Source organism: Fonsecaea nubica, assembly GCF_001646965.1.
Source record: "Fonsecaea nubica strain CBS 269.64 chromosome Unknown Scaff20, whole genome shotgun sequence".
Lineage (NCBI taxonomy): Eukaryota > Fungi > Ascomycota > Eurotiomycetes > Chaetothyriales > Herpotrichiellaceae > Fonsecaea > Fonsecaea nubica.
Genome location: NW_019173693.1, coordinates 164059 through 184937, shown reverse-complemented (window position 1 = coordinate 184937; position 20879 = coordinate 164059). Strand labels below are relative to the sequence as shown.

Sequence of the window (20879 nt, the reverse complement as noted above, 5' to 3'; positions counted from 1 at the left end):
GTTAAAAATGGATCATCACATGGGTCACAATCGAGGCAGTAGAGAATGGGATCATAGCTTACCCGAAGATGAACCTTTGGAGGCAGAGAAGCCCTGGTCGTCCAACCGATTAGTTCCAAAAAGAAACGCCCGACTTGCGCGACATTGTGTTGCAATCATGCTATTGCACCTATCTTGCATGTCTATTGCTCTCGCTGTGGCCGCCTGAAGCTTTTCATTTGCATATGCACGTGCTGAACCCCGCCAATATTCGAGGGGTTTAATCGAATAAACCACCGAAGCCTGGTTCGTGTTAGCTTGGACTGTTGGATCTTTGTGTAAGGAATGTTGCGCACCCTCATCGTCAGACTCTTCCTTCTCCTCTTCCTTTTCTTCTTCCTTGGCCGCGGCAGGTGCTGCCTCCTCAGTCGCAGCAGCCGCCACCGGCGCAGCGGCAGCATATGCGTCAGGATTGGCAATGCGATCCTTGAGCTCATGGATTGCGTCCCACTCATAATCAGTCTCGATGGCAACAGCGATAACTTTCTTGTAGCCATTGATCAAGCTGTGGATGACGGATGGAAGCGTCGGGTAGTTGGCAGCGAGGGAGATGGTGGTAATAGTAGCGATGGCTGATGTAAGAGACTTGAGCAGTTGGCTCTCCTCAATATCCAACACATCAGGTGAGAAAGTTTGTCCCTCCTCGTACACTTGCTGAACCTTCATACCGTAGGTGAAGGGAGAAATGTTCAACATGTTGAGAAGAGTGGCTTCAGAGGCACCGACTTTGGCGCCAGCCTCGACGAGCTTGAGATCGGTGGTGATTTCAATGGTACCACGAGCAATCTTGGTGGGGACACCGAGGGCCTGGAAGAAAGAGGTCTTGCCGGGTTCCATGCCAGTGTTTCCAGCTGGGACATAGACATCTCCAGGAGCAACGGCACCAGCACGAGCAGGAGCTGCGACACGGTTTGAGAGAATCTTGTCACGGATGGTCTTCAGGTCACCGTTAGTGAAGATGAATCCAACATTTCCTGCCATCAGTCAGATCAATGGTATTCCTCTCTCTTTCTGGCTTGAAACTTCTGAACGCACCCTTGACGTGAGGCAGCAAACGTTCGTACTCGGGGCTGTCGGTGATAAAACCCTTGAGAGCTCGTCGGACCATGGTGTTCTTCCCCATCAAGACCACGGCTTCACCGCGCAGGTTTTGTCGGATCTCGTGCATCTGTTGCGACGAGACATTGTCGACGCTGACCTGTTGAATCTTGTTAGCTGGCTGGCTGATTGGTCTTTTTGAGGGGGACTTGCGATGAAGATGGACTTGTACTCCTCGAGCAAGCCCTTGAGCTTGTCGAAGTAGACAGCTTTAGTACCGGATTTGCCCCCCATGACTTCTTATGGGATGAAGTTAGGATGTTTAAGGGCAAACTGTTGCAATTGTGACGGGGTGGATTGGTGTTGATGGTCGGTGTACAAATTTTCGGCCAGACCTTGGGAGATTATTTTCGTGAGTGCGATTTGTGTCACGTGGAAATATCTTGGCATAAACGGTGAAGCATTATTTCAGGAGGGGCACTATCAAAATTCTACCACACTGCAAGGAAGCAGGCTTCTCATGTGGTTCGGATCTGTTCTGCCTCGCTACTTTGTACGCTGGAGTTCTGCAAAACAGATATCCCAGTGGTGGTGAGTCCTGTAAGGGAGGATTTCCGTCAAGACCCAAATTCGGGAGGCTGCCCGCCGTCGGCTCAGGCGCCTGAAATAAGCATTCAGTATCAATGGTTCTTTACCCATTCCAGAAGCTATGCTGCGTCCAGCCGGTCGACGGCCAACAACCGTTCCTGCTGGCAGCTTCTGGCCCAGTCGTTAATTCTCTTGACTTGAAAGATGGAACGTTATTGAGCGAATGGCGGCCGTTCGACGAGGAGGAAGAGGAGTACGACGAGGCCAGGACCAACGGCGAGGAAGCTAGGCCACCAAAAAGGCGAAAAATAGGCGATGGACCTCGTGGAGAACCCTCCCACCTGGAATCCGAAGACTCGATTGAAATCATATCGGAGAGAAAGAAGGGTGAGCGACGGAAGCCCAAGGTAGAAAATACTACCCTGCCGAACATCTCTCATATCATCGCAACCAGTGACGGAAAGACGGCCATCTGCGTCACAGCCGAGGACAAATCAGTCATCGTGTTCGATGTACTGACGAGAGGCGTCTTGCACTTCAAAAGTCGGAGGTAAGCAAAGCTTCGACAGATGAGCTCGCTTGTGACGCTTAGTCTTCCCAGGTCAATGCCAAAGCGCACTTGTGCAATAGTCCTAACGCCAGATGAGAAGAGTCTCCTCGTCGGTGATAAATTCGGCGATGTCTATTTGTTGCCCCTACATCCTACTCCCGGGTGGACGCCACAGAAGCCTGTTTCGGACCAGCAACAAGTGACTTTTTCCCCTTCTGCTTCAGAGTTGACAGTACATACAAAGGGTAACCTGGAAGCACTGAGGCAACAGCGTCAGCAAAAGGCGGCGCAACGCAGGAAGGAGGGTCCCCAGTTCGAATGCAAGTTGCTGCTGGGCCATGTGTCACTCCTGACCGACGTCGCCATCACCGAAGTCCAGACCGGCCCCAAGCGTCGCCAATACATTTTGACCTCAGATCGAGATGAGCACGTTCGCGTGTCCCGGGGAGTAACACAAGCTCATATCATCGAGAACTATTGCTTCGGCCATCGTGAGTTTGTGAGCAAGCTGTGTATCGTGCCATGGAATCCGGAAATACTGGTGACGGGGAGCGGTGAGCCTTCTCTGAAGGTTTACAATTGGCAGACCGGGAAAATGCTCGATCAGGAGCTCTTCCAAGGCGACGTTGGGACAGATATTGTCAACTGCCTCGACTCGGAATCCGGTGCACGTTCGCTAGAAAACTTGGCAGTGTCCAATATTTGGCCCGTTCATTACACCGTCTCGGGCAATTCACCACGTTCACGCCATCCTCCGCACTTACTCTTGGTTGCACTTGAAGGGTAAGTAATGACGTCGAGAGATTTTGGGCCAGCGCTAAATGAGGTTTCTAGGCTCCCGATGCTGCTGAGCTATAGCATCAACCAAGACGGTCACTTGAAGCACCATCAGACCCTGACGTTAGGAGGGAACGTGTTGGACGTGACCGTCGGCCCGGCGATGTGGGCAATTGTTGTCAGCATTGATACAATACATAAACCTGGTTCCATCCAGGTCTTGAGACCTGAGGAGACTCCAGCAGCAGAGGCCTTTGAGACATTTGAACTGTTTTCGAACCTAACTATTGACGACATCAGCACAAGCAACAACCTGCTTGGGGGCTCCAATGGGTCTGAGGCGGAGCTGAGATGGGAGACATCAAGCCTGGCGATGCTTTTGAATTCGTCTGCCCCAGACTGTGGTAGGGGTACGCTACCGTCAGAAGGTCAGACAAAGGACAAGGGGGCATATAGCGCTGCTGGAGAGATGCTATATGGCCTGGAGAATCTCCGGAAGAAAAGGGGCCAAGCTGAGGCGGATGCTGAGGAGGAAGACGGAGGAGGTGCTGAAGGTGTTCCCGCCGATGCAGTAGGGATGTCGTGATCAGCGATGACTTACATAGCCATCAATGGTCTCCGTCTTTTCCTGAAGGTACTGAAGACTGCATCGGGGCGATATGATGGCTAAATAGTATAGCTTACCCAGCGCCTAGCTAGGTACAAAAGTAGGAAGGTCATTTGGTGCTCATTAGGGAAAATGCAGCCTTGCCGTATTATGTACCGAGTAGACGCGGGGCATGGCAGATCCTGCAAGGCTGTGTGGGCAAAAGACCTCAATAAGATGGAATTGTGGAGTCGATTTTGACCAAAAAAAATATCACCTCTGGTGCCACCCCCCGCCCCCCTCTGCGCCCCTCCACGCATCATCATTGACAAAGACCCCAATGACATTTTTCCCGAGTTCCAAAGTCAGAGGGGTCCTGTACAAGGCAGTTTAGACTTGACCCGGCCTCCCTTCCTCCCTCTCTCTCTCTCTAAATTTTTGTCCCTGATTTCAGTTTTGTTCGTCGGAAGGGGAAAAAACATGGGGAAGACTTGGCCGCCTCTGAAGAATGACCGACTCCTGCGGGCCGCACGAGGTGCGTTTGTACACAAGGGCGTTCGAAAACGCCTACAAAGCAAAGCACCTGAAAAGGTTATCCAAATCGCCCACCGACTAAAATAGATGTACAGGCGAAAAAGTTGACAGGCCACCGATATGGGTGATGCGACAAGGTACGATCACACGACCGTTGTTGTTGTTGTTGTTGCTGCTACTATTCCTCCCTCCCTCCCTCTCTTCCTCCTCCCATGGTGGCATTGAAGGGTCGCTTTCTAAACCCCATCATCTTTCCCCTGTTCCCTTTTCCCTTACTCCCTCATCTCGCTGCTAACATTTCCCCCGCGCATCGCGGTTTCACAAACCAAAAACAGCTGGCCGCTATCTTCCCGAGTACCACCAGGCCAAGGGCAAGCGCGACTTCTTCGAGTGCTGCCGGTCCCCTGAGATCGCCTCGACCCTGACTCTCCAACCGATCGACCGATACGACGGCCTCATCGACGGGGCCATCATCTTCTCCGACATCCTTGTCATCCCGCAGGCCATGGGCATGGAGGTGCTGATGGTCGACGGCGTCGGGCCCCGGTTCCCCAACCCGCTCCGCAGCCCCTCGGACGCACAGTACCAGGAGATTGTGAAGAGGGAGGTGGACGTTAAGAAGGAGCTGGACTACGTGTACAAGGCCATCACATTGACGCGGGAGAAGTTGGCCGGACGGGTGCCCTTGTTTGGGTTCTGCGGCGCGCCCTGGACGCTGCTGTGCTACATGGTGGAAGGAGGCGGCACGAAAATGTTCAAGGAAGTAAAGACGTGGGTCTACAAGTATCCCGAAGAGAGCAAGGTTCTCCTGCGAAAGATGGCTGCCATCTGTGTCGAGTATCTCGCATTACAGGTGGCCGCAGGAGCACAGATTGTGCAAGTTTTCGACTCTTGGGCGGGGGAACTCTCGCCAGTGTCATTCAAGGAGATCGCTCTGCCGTCGCTACGCTATATTGCAGAGCAGCTACCCAAGCGGTTACAGGAGATGGGCGAAGATGTGGTCCCCATGGTGGTCTTTGCAAAGGGCGCTTGGTACGCTCTAGACGACCTGTGCGACTTGGGTTATGATGTTGTAGGCCTGGATTGGTTGCATGACCCCAAGGAGGCTGTGAAGACCGCGAGAGGGAGGGTGACATTACAGGGAAACGCGGACCCGGGCGTGCTCTACGGAGGCCGTGAAGCCATCACGAAAGTGGTCGAGAACATGGTCGAGGGTTTCGGAGGAGGAAAGCAACGATGGATCGCCAACCTGGGACACGGTGTGACTCCGGGCGTCAATCCCGACGATCTCAAGTTCTTCTTTGAAGAGATCCACCGGTGTACTGCATAAAGAGCCGCAAAGAGGGGGGAAGAGGCAGTACAGATGCCGACTTGAGATGAGTGGTCTGCATGCATGTAGGATTTTATTGCTGAGTAATTATTGCTCCCCGATATCCTCGTTCCTAGAATGGGGTAATCAGCAATAAGATACGAAAAGAAACACCCCCAAAAGGAAGAATACTGGACGAAAAGAAAATCTTCTTGACGAAGAAAAAAAACCCCCAAACCCCTCCCAGACAGAAAGAAAGAGATAAGAGATGATTGGAAAAATGACCGTACCAGACATTCGGCTTCTCCTCGATAAACCTCCTCATCAGCTCCATGCACTCGCGGTTCTCGAGCACGACGACCTCGACGCCCCGCGCTTTGAGGTAGTCCTCGCCGCCGACGAAGGTCTTGTTCTCGCCCACGACGACCCGGGCGACCTTGTAGAGGATGCAGGCCCCCGTGCACATGTCGCAGGGCGACAGGGTCGTGTACATTGTCGAGCCGGCGTAGGCCGAGGCGGGCAGACGACCCGAGTTTTCGAGCGCGGATATTTCGCCCTGCGGGCAGAGGGGTTTTGGTTTGAGTTTCCATACATGTATGTGGGCTGGAAAGGGGAGTGGGAGGGGAGGTGAGGAGAGATGAGAAGAGGAGAGGGCAGTTGGGTGGGTGGGTGAGTAGGTAATGAGTAGCAGTCACTCTCGCCTCGCAATAGAGGCCGAGGACGTGAGTAGTGGTAGACAGAGGTGCGAGGTTGTGTATCTTGCGTGGGTACCCCAGGAATGTGCTGTAGCAAGGGGTGCAGGGAGGTAGGTAGCTGTGTAGGATGTCATGTACTTACATGTAACGTGGCACTCCCCTTCTGAACGCGCATGTTATGACCGCGACCGAGAATCTTGCCGTCCTTTGAGACGAGGCAGGCTCCTGTTTTTTCCTCGAACAAAATTCCACGTTTAACTCTGACCTTCTTACTCTCTCTCTCTCTCATATCACATGGCATTCCCCTCCTCATCCTCGTTCCTCCTCAAACGTCTTCTCCCATTGAAATTCAAGGAGGGGGAAGGGGTTCGGGGATTGGATGCTCCCATACCTATCGGCACGCCTCCCTCCGCAAAGCCCTGTCGAGCCTCCTCCACGGCGGCCAGGAAGCCGACGTCTGTTTCTGACATTGTTTGGTCGGTCGGTTGGGGTTTTCGTCGGTTAGGAGGTAGAAAAAGGGCGAGGCTGTGAAAGAGGTAGATACAAAGACAGAGACGCCAGAGAACGAGAAGGGAGAAAGAAACAGCACAGGAAGTGACAGCAAGAAGACGAGGCGGATCGGTTTGGGGGGCAGGTTGACGCAGGGGATTATAGTACTCGATACCAATCTATATACATCTCCCCATATAGAAATGACAAGCGGGACAATATTGTACCTCGTAGCCGGACGGTGGAGTCGAGGTCTCTAAGAGCTCAGAAGTCCGCTTGATATCAGCCTCCATCTCGCGCTACTCCGACCGGGAACAGAGCGAGATTAATACCCACCCACATAGAGGTATATAAATTATGTACTCGGAACAGTCACGTCTAAAAATGGTCCCGATGAGTGCTTCTCGAGTGAGGCGAGTATTCTCAACACCCACACACCTTCTCAGGAGGACAAAACCGTCTATCTGTATCGAGAGAGCCTCGCGGGCGAAAAAATGGTGGCAAGTCGAGCGTTGTGTTCAATAAAATTACTATTTCAAAAAGAGCTGACAGAGGCCTCTCCCCATCTATCCTTGCCGCCCTTTGGACCAGGATCGACGGCTCGCTGGCCCATCGACAGAGGATGAGGCTCCGCCTGACGGTCAAGATATGGACGGGGCGAGCATCGCTCTCTCTAGCTAGGTATGAAACAGACAAAGCCGTTGACGCCGCTCCCTCATGCACTCCATGCCCATATCCATGTCCATGCCATGCTCATCGTGTACACTTGGGGGTATCAATTCATACTCAATCATGAAATCGTTCTCCGTGGCTGCGCTCTCACAGCAGGAGCAAAAGCTGCTATCCACCGTTTCGCTGTGCCCACAAGGCCTTCACAGTTTTCTCCAGTGCCTCGGCTTTCTCCACCATCGCATACAGGTCATCGGTCTGCAAGGTCATGGTCACAGATCCAGGAATCGTATTGTTGGTCAATTCGTCACCAAGAGCAAAGTCTTCGAGGAAGAGAGATAGTCCGACGCGATCGTGGGGATTCTTGATGCCGTCGATGCTTCGAACTTCCTAATTGACACAGTCAGTAATAGTATACGGCAGGTGGGATCTTATCATCTCACCACGCTATCGTCGCAGGCGACGCCCTCGAACTTCCCGTTTTCACCAAATTTGGCCCTCCACACCGAGATGCGCACCCTCGCTCCCATCAGATTATCGACGTCGAGGCCAATGACAGTTCGAATCTGACCGTCAGTTGACTCGACATACTCTCGTGCGAGGTTATCCAGAGCTTGTGTGGTCTGCGAGACTGCGACTTCGCCAATCATGACTGGGTATGGAATGATGTTTGGGTTTGCGATAGTCAGGTCTGGACGTCGCTCAATCCCGCCCTTACCATTCCTTGACGGATACTTGACTCGGGCGGAACCGGTTTGCATGAGAGATGAAGCGAAGGCGGCAATGGCTGGTTCCGGGTGTTCCATTGTCTTATTGATGAAATATCCCAGACGCAGCTTGAGATAATCAGCAAGGGCTTCGTGTCTATGGCCAGCCATTCTGAACGTCAGTGTTTCGTGGTCGCTGGAATAGTCGTATCTGGGTCAACAAGTTAGTTACGGGTCGGGGTCAGGACATGTCACTGCCTTGCGGGTCCAAACGTACTTCACCTTCGCTTCAACAAACTCGTCATTTTGCATCAACTCTTGGAATTGTCGGTACTGCTCTGAAGGTAGAAAGAACTCGATTCCGTCGGCCACGTCCAAGCGGCATTGTTGCGTTCGGAGCCAGAGCAAGATTTCCTGCAGCTCAGGCTTGTAGGTCTCTTCTGGCTGTGCACAGACTGAATGATCCATCACCCCTCTTGCGACGTGACCATATTGACGTGCAGCGACAGGAGGGCTGTCGTGGCGCAAGTCTTGCGACTCCTGGATTTTCAAGGATTCCATCATTACAGTTTAACCTTGATGATCAATTTGTTGACGCGCTGATGAAAGACGTTATTCAGTGCTTGAAGATGAGTGTCAAGTCGCGCACGTTCACAAAAATATAGGTAATTCGGGTAAACATCGGATAAACATCGGACATTCCGCATCCCACTCTTCATTTCCCTTTCGCTGCCTGTGCATACCTGTTGCCTCCCATGCAACATGACTAACAGCTATATACGAGGTAGACGAGAAGCAAGGTCTGGCAGCATAGCCGTCAATTGCTACAGAGCGGATTCATCCCCAGCATTACAACACAAACTCAGACGTAAGCAATGTTCATTCATGTGGGTATTATCTATCTATCCTGGCATAAGACATATCTTGTCTTGTTCGCCTGGACGCCTGTTCTCCAGCCTCGCAAACCACTATCCGCTAAACAGCAGTCGGACCTCTCTGCTAGTGGGAAGTCTTCAACAATTTGTTCCAGAAATGAACAAACGCACCAGCTTGGAAAAGTAAAAGCATAAAATGATCAAGTCCGGGCACAATGTCCTCAGCCGACGACGATACTGTACTTCATCGTAAAGTGCATGTTCCAAGGGTCGCGATGGGACCCGATTTGCAAACAGTCATCTCATGGAAGGTACCGTGGACATGATGGGAGATACGAAAGATTGATAATCTAAAAAGCAAGGTCCGAGCCAGGTCCTAGCTTTGACGGACCAGCGGGAGAGTTGCGCTTGTCTCTGACGTTGCTGGCAGAGTTGCTCCTTGGTCGATTTGCTGCAGCCATTGGTGGCGGGCCACCCCGAACACCGTATGGTCCAGGAGACATGCTGCGACCCGGCGGTCCCATCCTAGGGCCCGGAGACATCGATCTCGGTCCCTGATTGAAGCCTGGGCTCATCGGTCGCCGCATTCCGGCCGGACTCATTCTTCCGCTCGGGCTCATGGGCCTTCCCATTGGGCTCATTGATCTTCCTGCTGGACTCATTGGTCTCCCGCCAGGACTCATCGGGCGTTGAGGACCCATCGGGGTTCTGGGACCACCAGCGGGAGACATAGGGCGGGACATCGGTCCTCCAGGTGGTGGTGGTCGAGCATATTGATTCAGATGGGATGGCTTGGGCTTGGACGGTTTGGCGGCGAGGCATGTTCGAGGAACCACACCTTGTTGAGATCGATCAAGTCGAATGCAAAGCGCCTAGGAGTACATTAGTTGAGCCATCAGATACAATACAAGTATTGTCACTTACCCATCCATCGTCATACTCGTGCAGTAAACGAACCAGCTGGCCGTTCTTCAACTCAAGTTCGTCGTCCATGGAAGGCGCGAAATCCATAAGAACTCGGTAAACATTGCCTTGAGACGATTCGGATGCGGAACCGGCCACGGAGGATGGAGCTGGAGATGCGGGCGCCGAAGAAGCTGGAGAAGCAGGCTGCTTCGGCGTGGATATGGCAACAGGAACAGGGACAGGAGCAGGAGCGGGAGCTGTGGTCGAAGCAGATGCAGGGACTGGAACAGAAATAGGTTCCGCAGTTGGCCCGGGTGGCAGTATCGGTGCTGATGCAGGAGACGTCATAGGAGGTGTAATCGGCTTCGGAGCAGGAACGGCAGTTGGTCCTTCACGAGGAACCGGGGCTGCCTTGGTTTCGCTGACCGGAGCGGCAGCAGCGGCAGCAGCAGCAGCGCCAGTGACGGCAATGATGGGAACGACAGGAGCTGATTTCGCGGTGGATGTTGCATTAGTGACCGGGCCAGGGGCTTCCATCGATTTCTCAGGGTCTGCAAAGGGATTCTGTGGATCAGCAAAAGGGTTGTTCGGGTGGTCATCCTGTGAAGGGCGAGTTGGACTTGGACCTCGGAGGCGGGTTGGGCTTGGACCGCGAGGTTGAGGTGAGGGACTCAGGTTGCGAGCAGGGCCGGTAGCAGGGGCAGAACCAGATTCTCCGATGGTGTTGAGTAAATTGCCAGCGCTGAGTCTGCTCTTAGAAGACGATCCCATGAACTCGGGCAACATTCGAGAAACAGGTCTCAGGCTTATTCGTGGAGCAGTTGAGCTGATGGGCGGACTCCTGAGCGCCATCTCAGTGCTGCTGATTCCAGCACTAGGATTGGGTTTCTCATTGTCTGCAGCAGCTTGCGCTTCGCGCTCACGCCTCTTCTTCCCAAGCAGCCACAGCAAAAAGACAGCGATGAGACCAACAATGGCGATCACCGCGATGGCGATACCCGCTTTCGCACCAGTCGACAGGCCGGAACTGGAGGTGGACGAAGACTCGGGGGTTCCAGTAACCGCAGCAACTGCGCCGCTGTCTGTGTTCGTCATAGACGACAAGCCAGTTGGAGAGCCGTTGTCTCTTGTTGTTGGTGCAACCAAGGGAGTAGTAGTGGTCGGCGCAAGACTCCCACTTGAGACACTTGACGACCCGGCTGTGGGAGCAGATGAGCCGGCAGAATTCGTTGCGGCACCGCTCGGACTGGAAGCTTGGGTAGCTGTCTCTGCAGCAGAGTCGTCGGTGAGAGTGGTATAGCCCCCAATGACACCGGTAAAGGTTGGCTGTGCCGTGACATAAACGACGGAATAAACAGTGCCTCCATCAGTGATGGAATCTTGACGCCTGGCCAGCTCCACCACCTTGTCGTGAAAATTCATCTTCATGCCTGCACAGTCGACTGTACGCAGCACTCGGCTTGGTAAGATTATGGCTCACAACCCTGATGCGAAGCTGGTTGCGGGATGGATGTCCTGATCGTCGCGTGGTAAATCGAAGGGGATTGGACAGGCCCGCGGTGGTGGCTGCGGCCGTGTGTTTCGAGGACGACAATGTACAAAGGAGGATGTCACAGCGCTGCTGGAATTGTTTGAAGAGGGAGTGACTTGGTGAGGGTGGGAGGATAAAGGAGTGGCCGGTGATGAATTGTCGATAAAAGAGGGGCGACAATTCACACGCAGTGAATAATAGGATGAATGAAGGGGGTGAGAGACAGAATCGAAAGAATGTCAACAATGAACTCGGCGGCGTCGACGAGCTTCGAGCAGAAGATGCGCGAGGTAGAAGAAGGAGCGACAGAGAATCGAAGCTAGAGAGCGTGGACGCTGAAGGGAGCGCAAAAGTGGCAGTGAAGCTGGGGTGTGAGATAAGAAGGACACCAGGGAAAGTGGTTTGACTGAAGGTGTTTCAGACGAGGGCGCAGTTGTGTCTGCCACTTCTGCCACTGTCTGGGCGTGGCATGGAAGAGGGATGGAGAGGAAATGATTAAACCAAGCCGAGCAGGGGCCCCTGTGGCAGATGATTGGTGTGCCTGGATTTAGGCCTCATTAGCCCAAGCCACCTCAACGCCTCCCTCCTCCCCGGGACCTCAAAACAGTTTAGGCGACCCTGTACCTGCAGCTCTAGCGGGAGATGAGCGAGATTGCTCCTTTTTTCACCCAAACTTAGTCGACCAAAGTCGTACAGGAGGGAGTCAGTTCGGGATCGGACAACTGTGGGTTACTGCATGTGCTTTCAGAACAATGTCTATCAATTTGGCAGTTTCAACGACTGAGGTCTGCTTGTTGGACTCGTACACAGAATGTGGCTACACGGGAGACTTCATCGGTACGGAGTGCTCGGATGCGAGGTGGATGTCGGGTATGTACAAAGCAGGTACACAAGCACCATACAAATATCAAGGAAGCTTCAGCACGCGAGATTTGCCGACCAGGGCCCGTCCAAATAGACGCTTCATCCACTCGATCATCATCCAATGTTTCCATCAACACCCTCGTCGATCATGAGATTGTCCGTTTGTCCACATGTCCCGAGGACTCGTCGACTGCTCCGCTCTCGTCCCACTCACCAAACAAAATCCATCTCACTTTTGGGTGACTTTGTCATTGAATCGGCCTGTGTCAGCTTGTCGATGTCTGCGAGTAGGCTTCGTCTTGGTTTGCGATTTGGCAGTTTGCTATTGGCGCCACAAGTCGGGTAAAATGCACTCTTAAGCGCCCTGCTTCTGACGACAGGAATAGCTGGTGGGTAAGTACCTCCAGAGGTCGTTTTCCCTTTCCAGATCTGGCAGCAACTGTTCTCACTTGGCATCTGTTACGATGGCATCATCATCTCCCAATGACAGACTTCAGATCATGCTGAAGAGCTTCCTTTGCAGTCAACCTCCTTGTCTTTTCGTAGCACACAGTTCGGGACACAAAGTCAATGGCGGACACGGGAGCACCGGGCAGAATGTCGCTCCAAGGTTTCGCTGGGTACTTCTGAAATCTCATCTTGCCCCAGTCACGACATGCTTTCGCAGAGGGCCAACTGTCAGCATCCGGTGTCCCAAGCGTCGTAAATATGGATCTGATCAGACTGAGCTCGCTGCCCAACGGACCAGCGTCGAACACCGGAAAGTGGCCCTCTTTGACGATTTCTGCGACAACGCATCCTGCTGCCCATATGTCCAACGAGGTGTCGTATGAATGATCACCAAAAAGGATCTCTGGAGGGCGATAGCAGGTTGTACCAACATCGGTTATCTTGGACTCTGCCGGCTCCGAGTCCTTGTCCTCGGGAGACCATGCGATGCCGAAGTCTATCAGGTAGACTGGTCCAGTCATCGACTTTAGCAGGATGTTGGACGGCTTGACATCTCTATGGATTATGCCCAGTGCGTGAATGTGTTCCAAGGCTTGGAAGAGTCCATCAAATACCATGCTTGCTTGGTTCTTGTCCAACCTGCCTGACCGGAGCAGATTTTCCAGATCTTGCCTGAGAAAGGGGAACACGAGGATGAATTTCCCCCCTGATTCGTGAATGGTGTCTAGGAGAGGCACTACATGCTCATGCCGCGCCTTGACGAGCAGTCGAGCTTCCCGCTCCGAGTTATGCGGCGGCGCCGTCATGGCCGGACAAGTAACTTTCAGGGCCACTATTCGAACCGGGCCTTTGTCATGCTTTGCCTGTGCCTTGAAAATCGTCGACATCTGCCCGTCTGAATGGTAGGTTGCGAACTCGTAAGCTCCAAAGCTAGGACCTTCATGGTTCAGTATTTCGGGCTCTGGCGGAGGATCGGACTCGACCGAGGGCGATACATCGTGGGTGTGGGAGGCTTGTAGGGCTTCTTGTAGCTGTCTCTGGTATTCTTCCTGGTCCTGTCAGTGGCAAACTACGGAGTTCTTTGGAGCGGCGGATACTGGAGAAGAAGCCGACTGCAGAATTTCGCCCTCGACATCTCTGGCCTTGTTGCGAGCCAAATCTCCATCGTCGCCTGCTGAAATGAAAGCATTTGTCCTGGCTCTAGATTAGATGGGACGGCGCGAAGTGTCTGCTATTCTTACAAAGACACAATGTTGCCTAGTCTTTCGGTAAAGCTGACGTCCACCGGCATGGTGATTGTTGTATTGCGCAGAGAAGTCGACTGCTGTCCCTGTTGTCCTTGCTGTCCCTGCTGTTCTACGCTTGTCCCTATGGGAGGCTCGCTTTCGTAGTATCCGATGACATACAAGGGGAAGTCTGGTACTCAGACCTCAGGAAATGACCTGGAGACTGCGTAATAGTTCATCGTTCACGTAGACACGGCCAATGCGCCCTAATTCAATGGGGGATCCGTGTCGGTGATGGAGGAGTCAGTCACGGCGATACATGACACAGAGCCGCAGAGACACAATGTTCATATTCTGAGCACTTCTTGTACCAAGTAGAAAAAAGTGACGCCCCTTGAAAATTCTCCGAAGCGAAGTGTGGAGGGATTGTCATTGCTCGGCCCTCACCATCGGCCCTCTGCGCTTATTTTCATCCTGGTCCCTACCATCCCTACCATTATAGGCACCCACGGCACCTAGGTGGCACCCAAGACACTTAGTTGTGTATGTAATCGCGACCCGCCAAATACCGAAGAGCTTCCAGACCATTTCCATCATCTTTTCTCTGCTTCATCGACGGTGCCGACTCCACACCTCATCCCGATTTCTTGTATCTGCCATGCCACCTTGTCTTGGAATAAATCTGGGTTTGATCACTTGATAGAGTGTGTTTAATGCTTGAATCATCTATTCACAATGTCCAACCCGGATTTCCAGCGCACCGACTATCTGAATCTTCTGGTAAGACCATCCCTCCGAGGACCCGTGAGCCTCCGACTGTAGAGAAACTCACCATCTTGTTTGCGCCAGGCCTCGTTACAGCCGGAGCAAGCCGTAAACATCCTCAATGACCGCGTCACACTCATCACCAAAATCAACAGTGACATTGCCGATTGGCTTCAGGTCGGTCATTTTCGTGTAACGCCTTGGAGCTGCGACGTTGACACTTGGCCAGGAACGTCGGAAGGTAGAGGAAGCCTACGTCGCAGGTCTGCGGAAGCTTGCACGACGGCAACAGCAAGATGGAGCCGCTGCTCTTGGGTATGCACCGTTCCGGTCGATTGTTTGTGGTTGCTAAAGTGAGGCAGCATTTTCCAGATGCCCTGGCAGCGCATTGTGTCTGGTACCGAAAACCTTGCGGCTTCGCACGAAACTCTAGCGACCAAGATCGAAACCGACGTCGAGAACCCCCTGCGCAATTGGGCGACACGAAACAAGGCACTCCATAACTTAAACACCGCGCAGGGAACCCTGACCTCGATCGCAAAAGAACTGTCCAACGCACAAAGAAAGGCTGCAAAAGGTGGAAGAAGGGCCGACACAGCTAGTACCACGGTGGAGGACGCCTCGCGTCAGTGGGAAGCTCAGGCACCATATGTCTTTGAGCAGTTGCAAGTCGTGGATGAGTTACGAGTCAACCATCTGCGAGACGTCCTCACACAGTTCCAAACACATGAGGTGGACTGCATCGAAAAGAACAAGGTCAGCGCGGAATCGTGTCTGAATGCACTACTCAATGTCGAGACCGCGGACGAAATCAAGACCTTTGCAGCGAGAGCCGCGAGTGGGGGACCCAGTACTCTGCGAAGGCTCAGTTCCGCGACAGCTGGTGGGAGACCGACCAGCTCTTCCCTTCGTCCTCCACCAACGCCGCCGCCTCCTCGTGGCACGTCTGATGGTCACCGCTCAAATTCTTTTGCCGGCCAAGACAGACTGGCGCCCCGTGAGTTCCATCAGTATGTCGTTTGACTGGTTCTGACTTGTTCTAGTACCCGATGCCACACCGCACAAAGAGAAGAGCAAACTGGGTGGCCTCAAGCGACTTGGTACCGTCATGAATAGAAGAAAGAGCGTTGCTCCGCCAGTGCCTCCCACGGAAGAGAAAAGGAGAACGCGATTTGTGCCCTTTAGAAGAGGGGATTCATCACGAAGCTTTCAGGATCTAGAAGAGTCAGGACCGGATCTTACGCCAGCCGTGACCCAAGAAAGGCCAACGTCTTCAGTTTCCCAGGACCGGCGGCACGATGTTCCCATTCGCGATATGTCAGAGCCACCTCTCCCTCTACCGCTAACAAATGGAACCACCCATCCACAGTCTTCCGAATCACAGTCGTCTGTTGCTCAAACGCAATCTGGCGTGACAGACAGCATCAGCCCAATACCAGCTCCGCTTAGCAACAACCCCTACCAACAAGTTGTATCCCCTCAACCACCTGTTGCTGAGTCCATGAACCCGATCACCCAGGCTCAACAAGAGGCCGCCTTGGCTTCTCCCCCTTCAGACGAACCGGCTCGCAATTTCATGATCCGGGATAAGCCAATTGAAGAGGACGAGAGCGAGGCTCAGCTAGCAATGAACAATATGGCCAATCAGCTACGCTCTCAAGCGCAAACTGCCGGCATTAACCGTGTCCAAGGCAGTGTACGTGGACGAAGAGATGTGCGGAACACGATGTACGTCCCGAACACCAAGGACGTCCTCCCTCAGACAGGTCGCAGTCCTGCGCCTGTGACGATACCAGAAAACGCCACCTCGCCCGAGGCCACCCTCGCATCACCCCTTCAACGGCCGCCACCTGTGGGGGTTTTGCACGACGATCATGGTGCAATGGGTTCCGACACCGCCTCAATGCACTCATCTAGGAGTTTGGCTGGGCCGAGTTTACATCCAGATCTGCACGAGCCTGGCCTCAACGCGTCTGTGGTCGAAACAGTACACTCCTGGTTTAACGAAGCCGGCATCAGCAGGTCTTTCGTGCTCGGCGAAGTGGCACTCGCCTGCAATTCGACGGGCGCGAACGATGCAGATACGGAAACCATTCGCATTCAACATTTCGAACTGCTGGATAAGGTGGCCGCGAATCCCATATTCATGAGCCAGATCAAATCGCCTGAAGACTCGACAGCTCAAGCTGAGGAACGAGCGGGCTGCTATTCCGTGCTTGCCTCCTCTTTGAGGCGACCGACGCCCATGATCTGTTTGAAGTACCAATTGCACATGGAAGAGAACCACCTGGCTCAATATAGTCCTGTCTTGATCACGCCGGCATGGCAAATTGTCGAGGGACAAGTGAGCGTGATTGTGCTGTACAGCCTCAACCCCATCTTTGGTAGCGAGCCAGTGACACTCAGAAATGTGAGTATCAGTGTGAGTCTCGATACGACCGATACGACTGGGGAAGGAACCGCCAAAGCTGTGTCTGCCATGATGGCGCCAACCCAAGGAGCAACTTTCCGGCGCAAGACATCGTCAGTGGTGTGGCGCATGAACGAATTCACCGTCAAACCCGAGCAAGAGCGTCTTCTTGTTAGGTTTATGACCCAAGGCGGCTTGGCCAAAAAGGGTGGCGTTGAGCTGAAATTTGAGCTTCCTGGACGAACGGCAAGTGGTATTGGGGTGGAGAAGCTCGTGGCAAAGGAAAATGACCCCTTTGCTGATGATGGAGGGGCGGTAGAGGATGGAGAGGCGGTGAAGCAGAGCTGGGAGACGGTGCCGACCAAGACAAAGCTGGTCAGTGGACGGTACACTGCCTGCTGATGAGGCCCCTCGACATACCTCTCTATCGTGTTCCCACTGTTGGGAAGGGTGAGCAGGACGTTGCTAAGGGTTTTACCAAAAGGATCTGAAGAGGGAAGAGCGAAGAGCGAAGATGGTAAAGAGTTGTATAAATTGGATACCGGATCCCCATGTTTCTACTGCAAATAATGTAACGACCAGCGAAGCCACAATCATCCACCACACCACCACCACCACCACCACCACCATCATCATCCTCATATAGTGTATATAGCGCCAGCGGATGTCCATTGTCTCTTCTTTTTTTTGTGTGTGTGAGAGAGAGAGAGAGAGATGGTCAGGAAGAGACCATTCAATTTCCCCCTGGTCTGCCATGTCTGGTCTCATAGGAGTTCTACAGTTGGGTGACAGTCCATATGTAGATATCTCGACGAGGCTGTGGCGTTACTGTTGCCGGTGAATTGAATGCCCAGAAGGCGATCCATCACTGGTACCGAGTACAGGTCTGATCGTCGGTTGGGTGGATACAATGCGTACAAGATATATCATTGGGGTGTGCTCGCTGCCTCTAATCCTTTCACCAACATCCAGCGCCTCGTTTTCATCAATAACCATATGTAGCCTGGGTTCACAAAAGCCTGGTGTTGCTGGCGGCTTTCTATCAATCAGAACTGGATAGCAACACCACCTCCACACCGGAAGAATAGCACCTCTGCTCGACGACAGCTCTCATGTCCACGATTCATCTGTGGCGACGACATGACACCTCTTCGCTGACGAACTTCTATTTCGGCAACAACACACCCCGTTCCTTGTCGTAGCTCGCCACCTCCTTGACTAACGCCACAAACTCCTTTTGCTTGTCCTTGGGATGTGCCACTACCTTCATAAGATCTTTGACAGTTATTCCCTGAGGTGGAATCGCGTTCTTGATGTCTTGTGCCGAGGGGAATGCTACCGGTCGGGGGATGGACCCTCCAGCAGAGACTGGAGTTGGGGACGCTGCACGCGAGGATGGTTGAGCTGCTGGAGAGGCTGTCCCTGCCGCACCACTCGGGGGAGGCGAGGTTGACATTTTGAGCTTAAGGCGTCGAGCACGACTGCTATCGGACATGGCGGCGGCGTCTGTGTCAGTGTCAGACCCAGCCCCGACAGAACCTGTGGCCCGCTTTCGCGCTTTCAATGCTGCCAATGGGTCCAACGTCTGCGGAGCAGAGGAGCTAGGCGGAAAGTTGACGGGGGACATAGGTCTCGAATGACCCGGCGTGGGTTGGCTAGAGGCCAGATGTTTCGACTTGAGCTTCTTCTTCCGCGTTGAGACATCCGTGCCGGAGGCGTCAGAGAGATTCGGCGAGCCAGGGCGTTTCAAGGACCGCGTCGATGTTGACTTCTTCATGCCACCTTCATCTTCGCGGTCGGAGGCTCTCTTCTCTTTCCGGCCCGAGGGGGTATTGGCACCAGAGGACAGAGCAGACTTCTTGGCCTCTGCGTCTTCTTCCTTCTTGATGTTGGCCAGACGCTCACGCTCGATTCGTTCTCGTTCTTCCTCGCTGTCGGTCTTTGCGCAACGTATTAGTGAGCCGACCGAATGGAGCACAAAAGGAGGGACTTACCGAGGACTCGTATTCCGAATCACTACCATGGTTGTAATTCCGTTCCCGCCTCTCCAGGGCCTTTCTCAGGTCCCGGAAATTCTTCTTTCTAGCCTCTGCTTCGCGCTTTTCTCGGGCTTCGGCCTCATCATACTCCTTGAGGTCCTTGAAATCGAGGAAATTGGCCTGCAGCTGATCTTCCTTGATCCTCTTCTCTGCAAGTTTCTCGTCCTCGTCCTTGTCCAGGAAGAGATCGCCCTCCTCGTCATCGGCAAAATCGTCTTCATAATCCAGATCAGCTTCCTCGCCAGTCCGCCCCGCATCGACTGTGGTCCGCGCTGCGCCCGAAAACAGTGCCTTGCTTTCTCTCGCCGCGCGCTCTTTCAAGGCTTCCTGGATGCGAGCTTCTCGATGGCGGATCAGCCACTCGGGGTCAGAGCCTCCCTTTTTCATCGCGGCCTCGACCTCCTCGATAGTCATCTTTTGCAGGTTCTCGCGTTTCGGCTTAAATTGGTAGACCTTTTCAATGGGTATCAGCCGGAATTTGCCAGTCGAAGCATCTCCTGCCGGCTCGTAGACAAAGGCCGCGTTGGAGCTGACAGAGCCAATTTGATGATGCCCCACGAGGCAATGCTTGTTGTCAAAATCTTCCAGGTGCCACGGCAGTTTCTCTTCGTAGTTGTTCTGGATTCGGCGCTTCTCCTCGGCCGAAAAGTCGGGACGGAAGACTTGTTGGGTTTTCTTTTTGAAGTTCAACTTCTTGCCAGCAGTTTGGGAGGGAGCTATTTGTGCCAGATTCGCCTCGCGCTCTTTTTGCCGAACTTCTTTCCGCCGGTTCAGCTCTTCTCTCTCTGCAGGATTGAGCCCGTCTTTTGGTTCGGGTTGCTCTTCCTCCTTCTTTTCCTGCTGATGTCCCGGAGGGGGGGCGCGAGGATCGCGTCGATGTAGCCGAACGGGCTTTGCGAACTCGGATTCATTGCGAATGTCTAAAGGATTATCGGTTGCCACCTGGAGGATGTGATACCTGAGGCCGTTGAGGAGATCCCTCTTTGTTGTCACCAGTTTGTAATCCGTATAAGATATCCCTTCAGCTGCAATTCGGGGGTCACTGAAGCCGCTCACACGCTCGCGATCTGGAATAGCTACTGCGGACGGGGAGGGCGCGTGTGCGGGATTCGTAGTCACGGGCGGTAACTTAGGAGCTGGATGACCGTTGACGTTGACTGGGGGGGTGAGATGGCCGTTCAGCAGAGGCTTGGTCGCAGGAGGCTTTATCCTGGGGCCCTTGAAGAAGGGATCAGATGCAGGCTTCTTTCTCCTGACCATAGGAGGTGCGCCAGGAGGACGGGTTGCGGGCACCCCAGTGGGCGCGGAGCCTGGATTCATCGCTAATGCTGGGTTCTCCGTAACCACAGCATCGATACAGACAAATGTCGAGAGAAGGAGAAAGAAGTGTTGTGAAATAAATGCGGTGACTTGTGAGTTTGACAACCGAGGGTGTAGTTTGTGGGAGATGGGGATGCTGTGAGTGACCCTTTGAACGGTTGATGTTTTGGGATGCAAGGGCAGCTACCGAGTAGAGGTTTTGCCGTCATGCACAGAGTTTCCCCCCACTAATTTTGCTGCCTCGCTGCCTCCTTATACTCGTTAGGTATGCCCTAAAAGTTGGAGGTGGATGCCTAAGAAGCGTGGATGCCCGCTGCCGCAGGTAGTAGGGCCCTAGTACCTCGTAGGTATGTACGAGTGCGAGGATATAAACTACTCGTAGCGAATGCCAAGACATTCCTTTATCCTTGTGAGCCGCTGGGATGCACGAGCGTCTGGGGGCCCTTGGGGGTAAGATTTACACCTAAGAGTAATGCTAGGCGGCTAATTCTCCGTGACTGGCCGGTGGCATA

General features: G+C 53.4%; 9 protein-coding genes across 9 annotated transcripts; 3 read left to right on the top strand and 6 right to left on the bottom strand.

Annotated features, from left to right (window-relative positions):
- Positions 1-51: 51 nt before the first annotated feature.
- On the bottom strand, positions 52-1371 carry AYO20_04019 (60S acidic ribosomal protein P0; the record flags this gene model as incomplete). The annotated part of the gene is made up of 3 exons (XM_022642318.1): positions 52-1013; positions 1075-1262; positions 1310-1371. The coding sequence occupies 3 exons, from the start codon at positions 1369-1371 to the stop codon at positions 52-54; spliced, it is 1212 nt and encodes a 403-aa protein (XP_022501699.1).
- A 389-nt stretch (positions 1372-1760) lies between these two features.
- AYO20_04018 (hypothetical protein) lies at positions 1761-3578 on the top strand (the record flags this gene model as incomplete). The annotated part of the gene is made up of 3 exons (XM_022642317.1): positions 1761-2215; positions 2267-2998; positions 3050-3578. 3 exons carry the CDS (start codon positions 1761-1763, stop codon positions 3576-3578), a joined length of 1716 nt encoding a protein of 571 aa, XP_022501698.1.
- A 480-nt stretch (positions 3579-4058) lies between these two features.
- Positions 4059-5442, top strand: AYO20_04017 (uroporphyrinogen decarboxylase; the record flags this gene model as incomplete). Its single annotated transcript, XM_022642316.1, has 3 exons — positions 4059-4113; positions 4208-4249; positions 4448-5442. 3 exons carry the CDS (start codon positions 4059-4061, stop codon positions 5440-5442), a joined length of 1092 nt encoding a protein of 363 aa, XP_022501697.1.
- Positions 5443-5529: 87 nt separating this feature from the next.
- On the bottom strand, positions 5530-6586 carry AYO20_04016 (hypothetical protein; the record flags this gene model as incomplete). The annotated part of the gene is made up of 4 exons (XM_022642315.1): positions 5530-5554; positions 5712-5977; positions 6259-6341; positions 6508-6586. 4 exons carry the CDS (start codon positions 6584-6586, stop codon positions 5530-5532), a joined length of 453 nt encoding a protein of 150 aa, XP_022501696.1.
- Positions 6587-7445: 859 nt separating this feature from the next.
- On the bottom strand, positions 7446-8542 carry AYO20_04015 (hypothetical protein; the record flags this gene model as incomplete). Its single annotated transcript, XM_022642314.1, has 3 exons — positions 7446-7664; positions 7718-8192; positions 8259-8542. The coding sequence occupies 3 exons, from the start codon at positions 8540-8542 to the stop codon at positions 7446-7448; spliced, it is 978 nt and encodes a 325-aa protein (XP_022501695.1).
- Positions 8543-9206: 664 nt separating this feature from the next.
- Positions 9207-11190, bottom strand: AYO20_04014 (hypothetical protein; the record flags this gene model as incomplete). Its single annotated transcript, XM_022642313.1, has 2 exons — positions 9207-9728; positions 9781-11190. 2 exons carry the CDS (start codon positions 11188-11190, stop codon positions 9207-9209), a joined length of 1932 nt encoding a protein of 643 aa, XP_022501694.1.
- Positions 11191-12630: 1440 nt separating this feature from the next.
- On the bottom strand, positions 12631-13898 carry AYO20_04013 (hypothetical protein; the record flags this gene model as incomplete). The annotated part of the gene is made up of 3 exons (XM_022642312.1): positions 12631-13656; positions 13705-13801; positions 13849-13898. The coding sequence occupies 3 exons, from the start codon at positions 13896-13898 to the stop codon at positions 12631-12633; spliced, it is 1173 nt and encodes a 390-aa protein (XP_022501693.1).
- Positions 13899-14568: 670 nt separating this feature from the next.
- On the top strand, positions 14569-17410 carry AYO20_04012 (hypothetical protein; the record flags this gene model as incomplete). Its single annotated transcript, XM_022642311.1, has 5 exons — positions 14569-14613; positions 14683-14775; positions 14828-14913; positions 14961-15595; positions 15642-17410. The coding sequence occupies 5 exons, from the start codon at positions 14569-14571 to the stop codon at positions 17408-17410; spliced, it is 2628 nt and encodes an 875-aa protein (XP_022501692.1).
- A 763-nt stretch (positions 17411-18173) lies between these two features.
- On the bottom strand, positions 18174-20367 carry AYO20_04011 (hypothetical protein; the record flags this gene model as incomplete). The annotated part of the gene is made up of 2 exons (XM_022642310.1): positions 18174-18947; positions 19003-20367. The coding sequence occupies 2 exons, from the start codon at positions 20365-20367 to the stop codon at positions 18174-18176; spliced, it is 2139 nt and encodes a 712-aa protein (XP_022501691.1).
- Between the last annotated feature and the right edge of the window lie 512 nt (positions 20368-20879).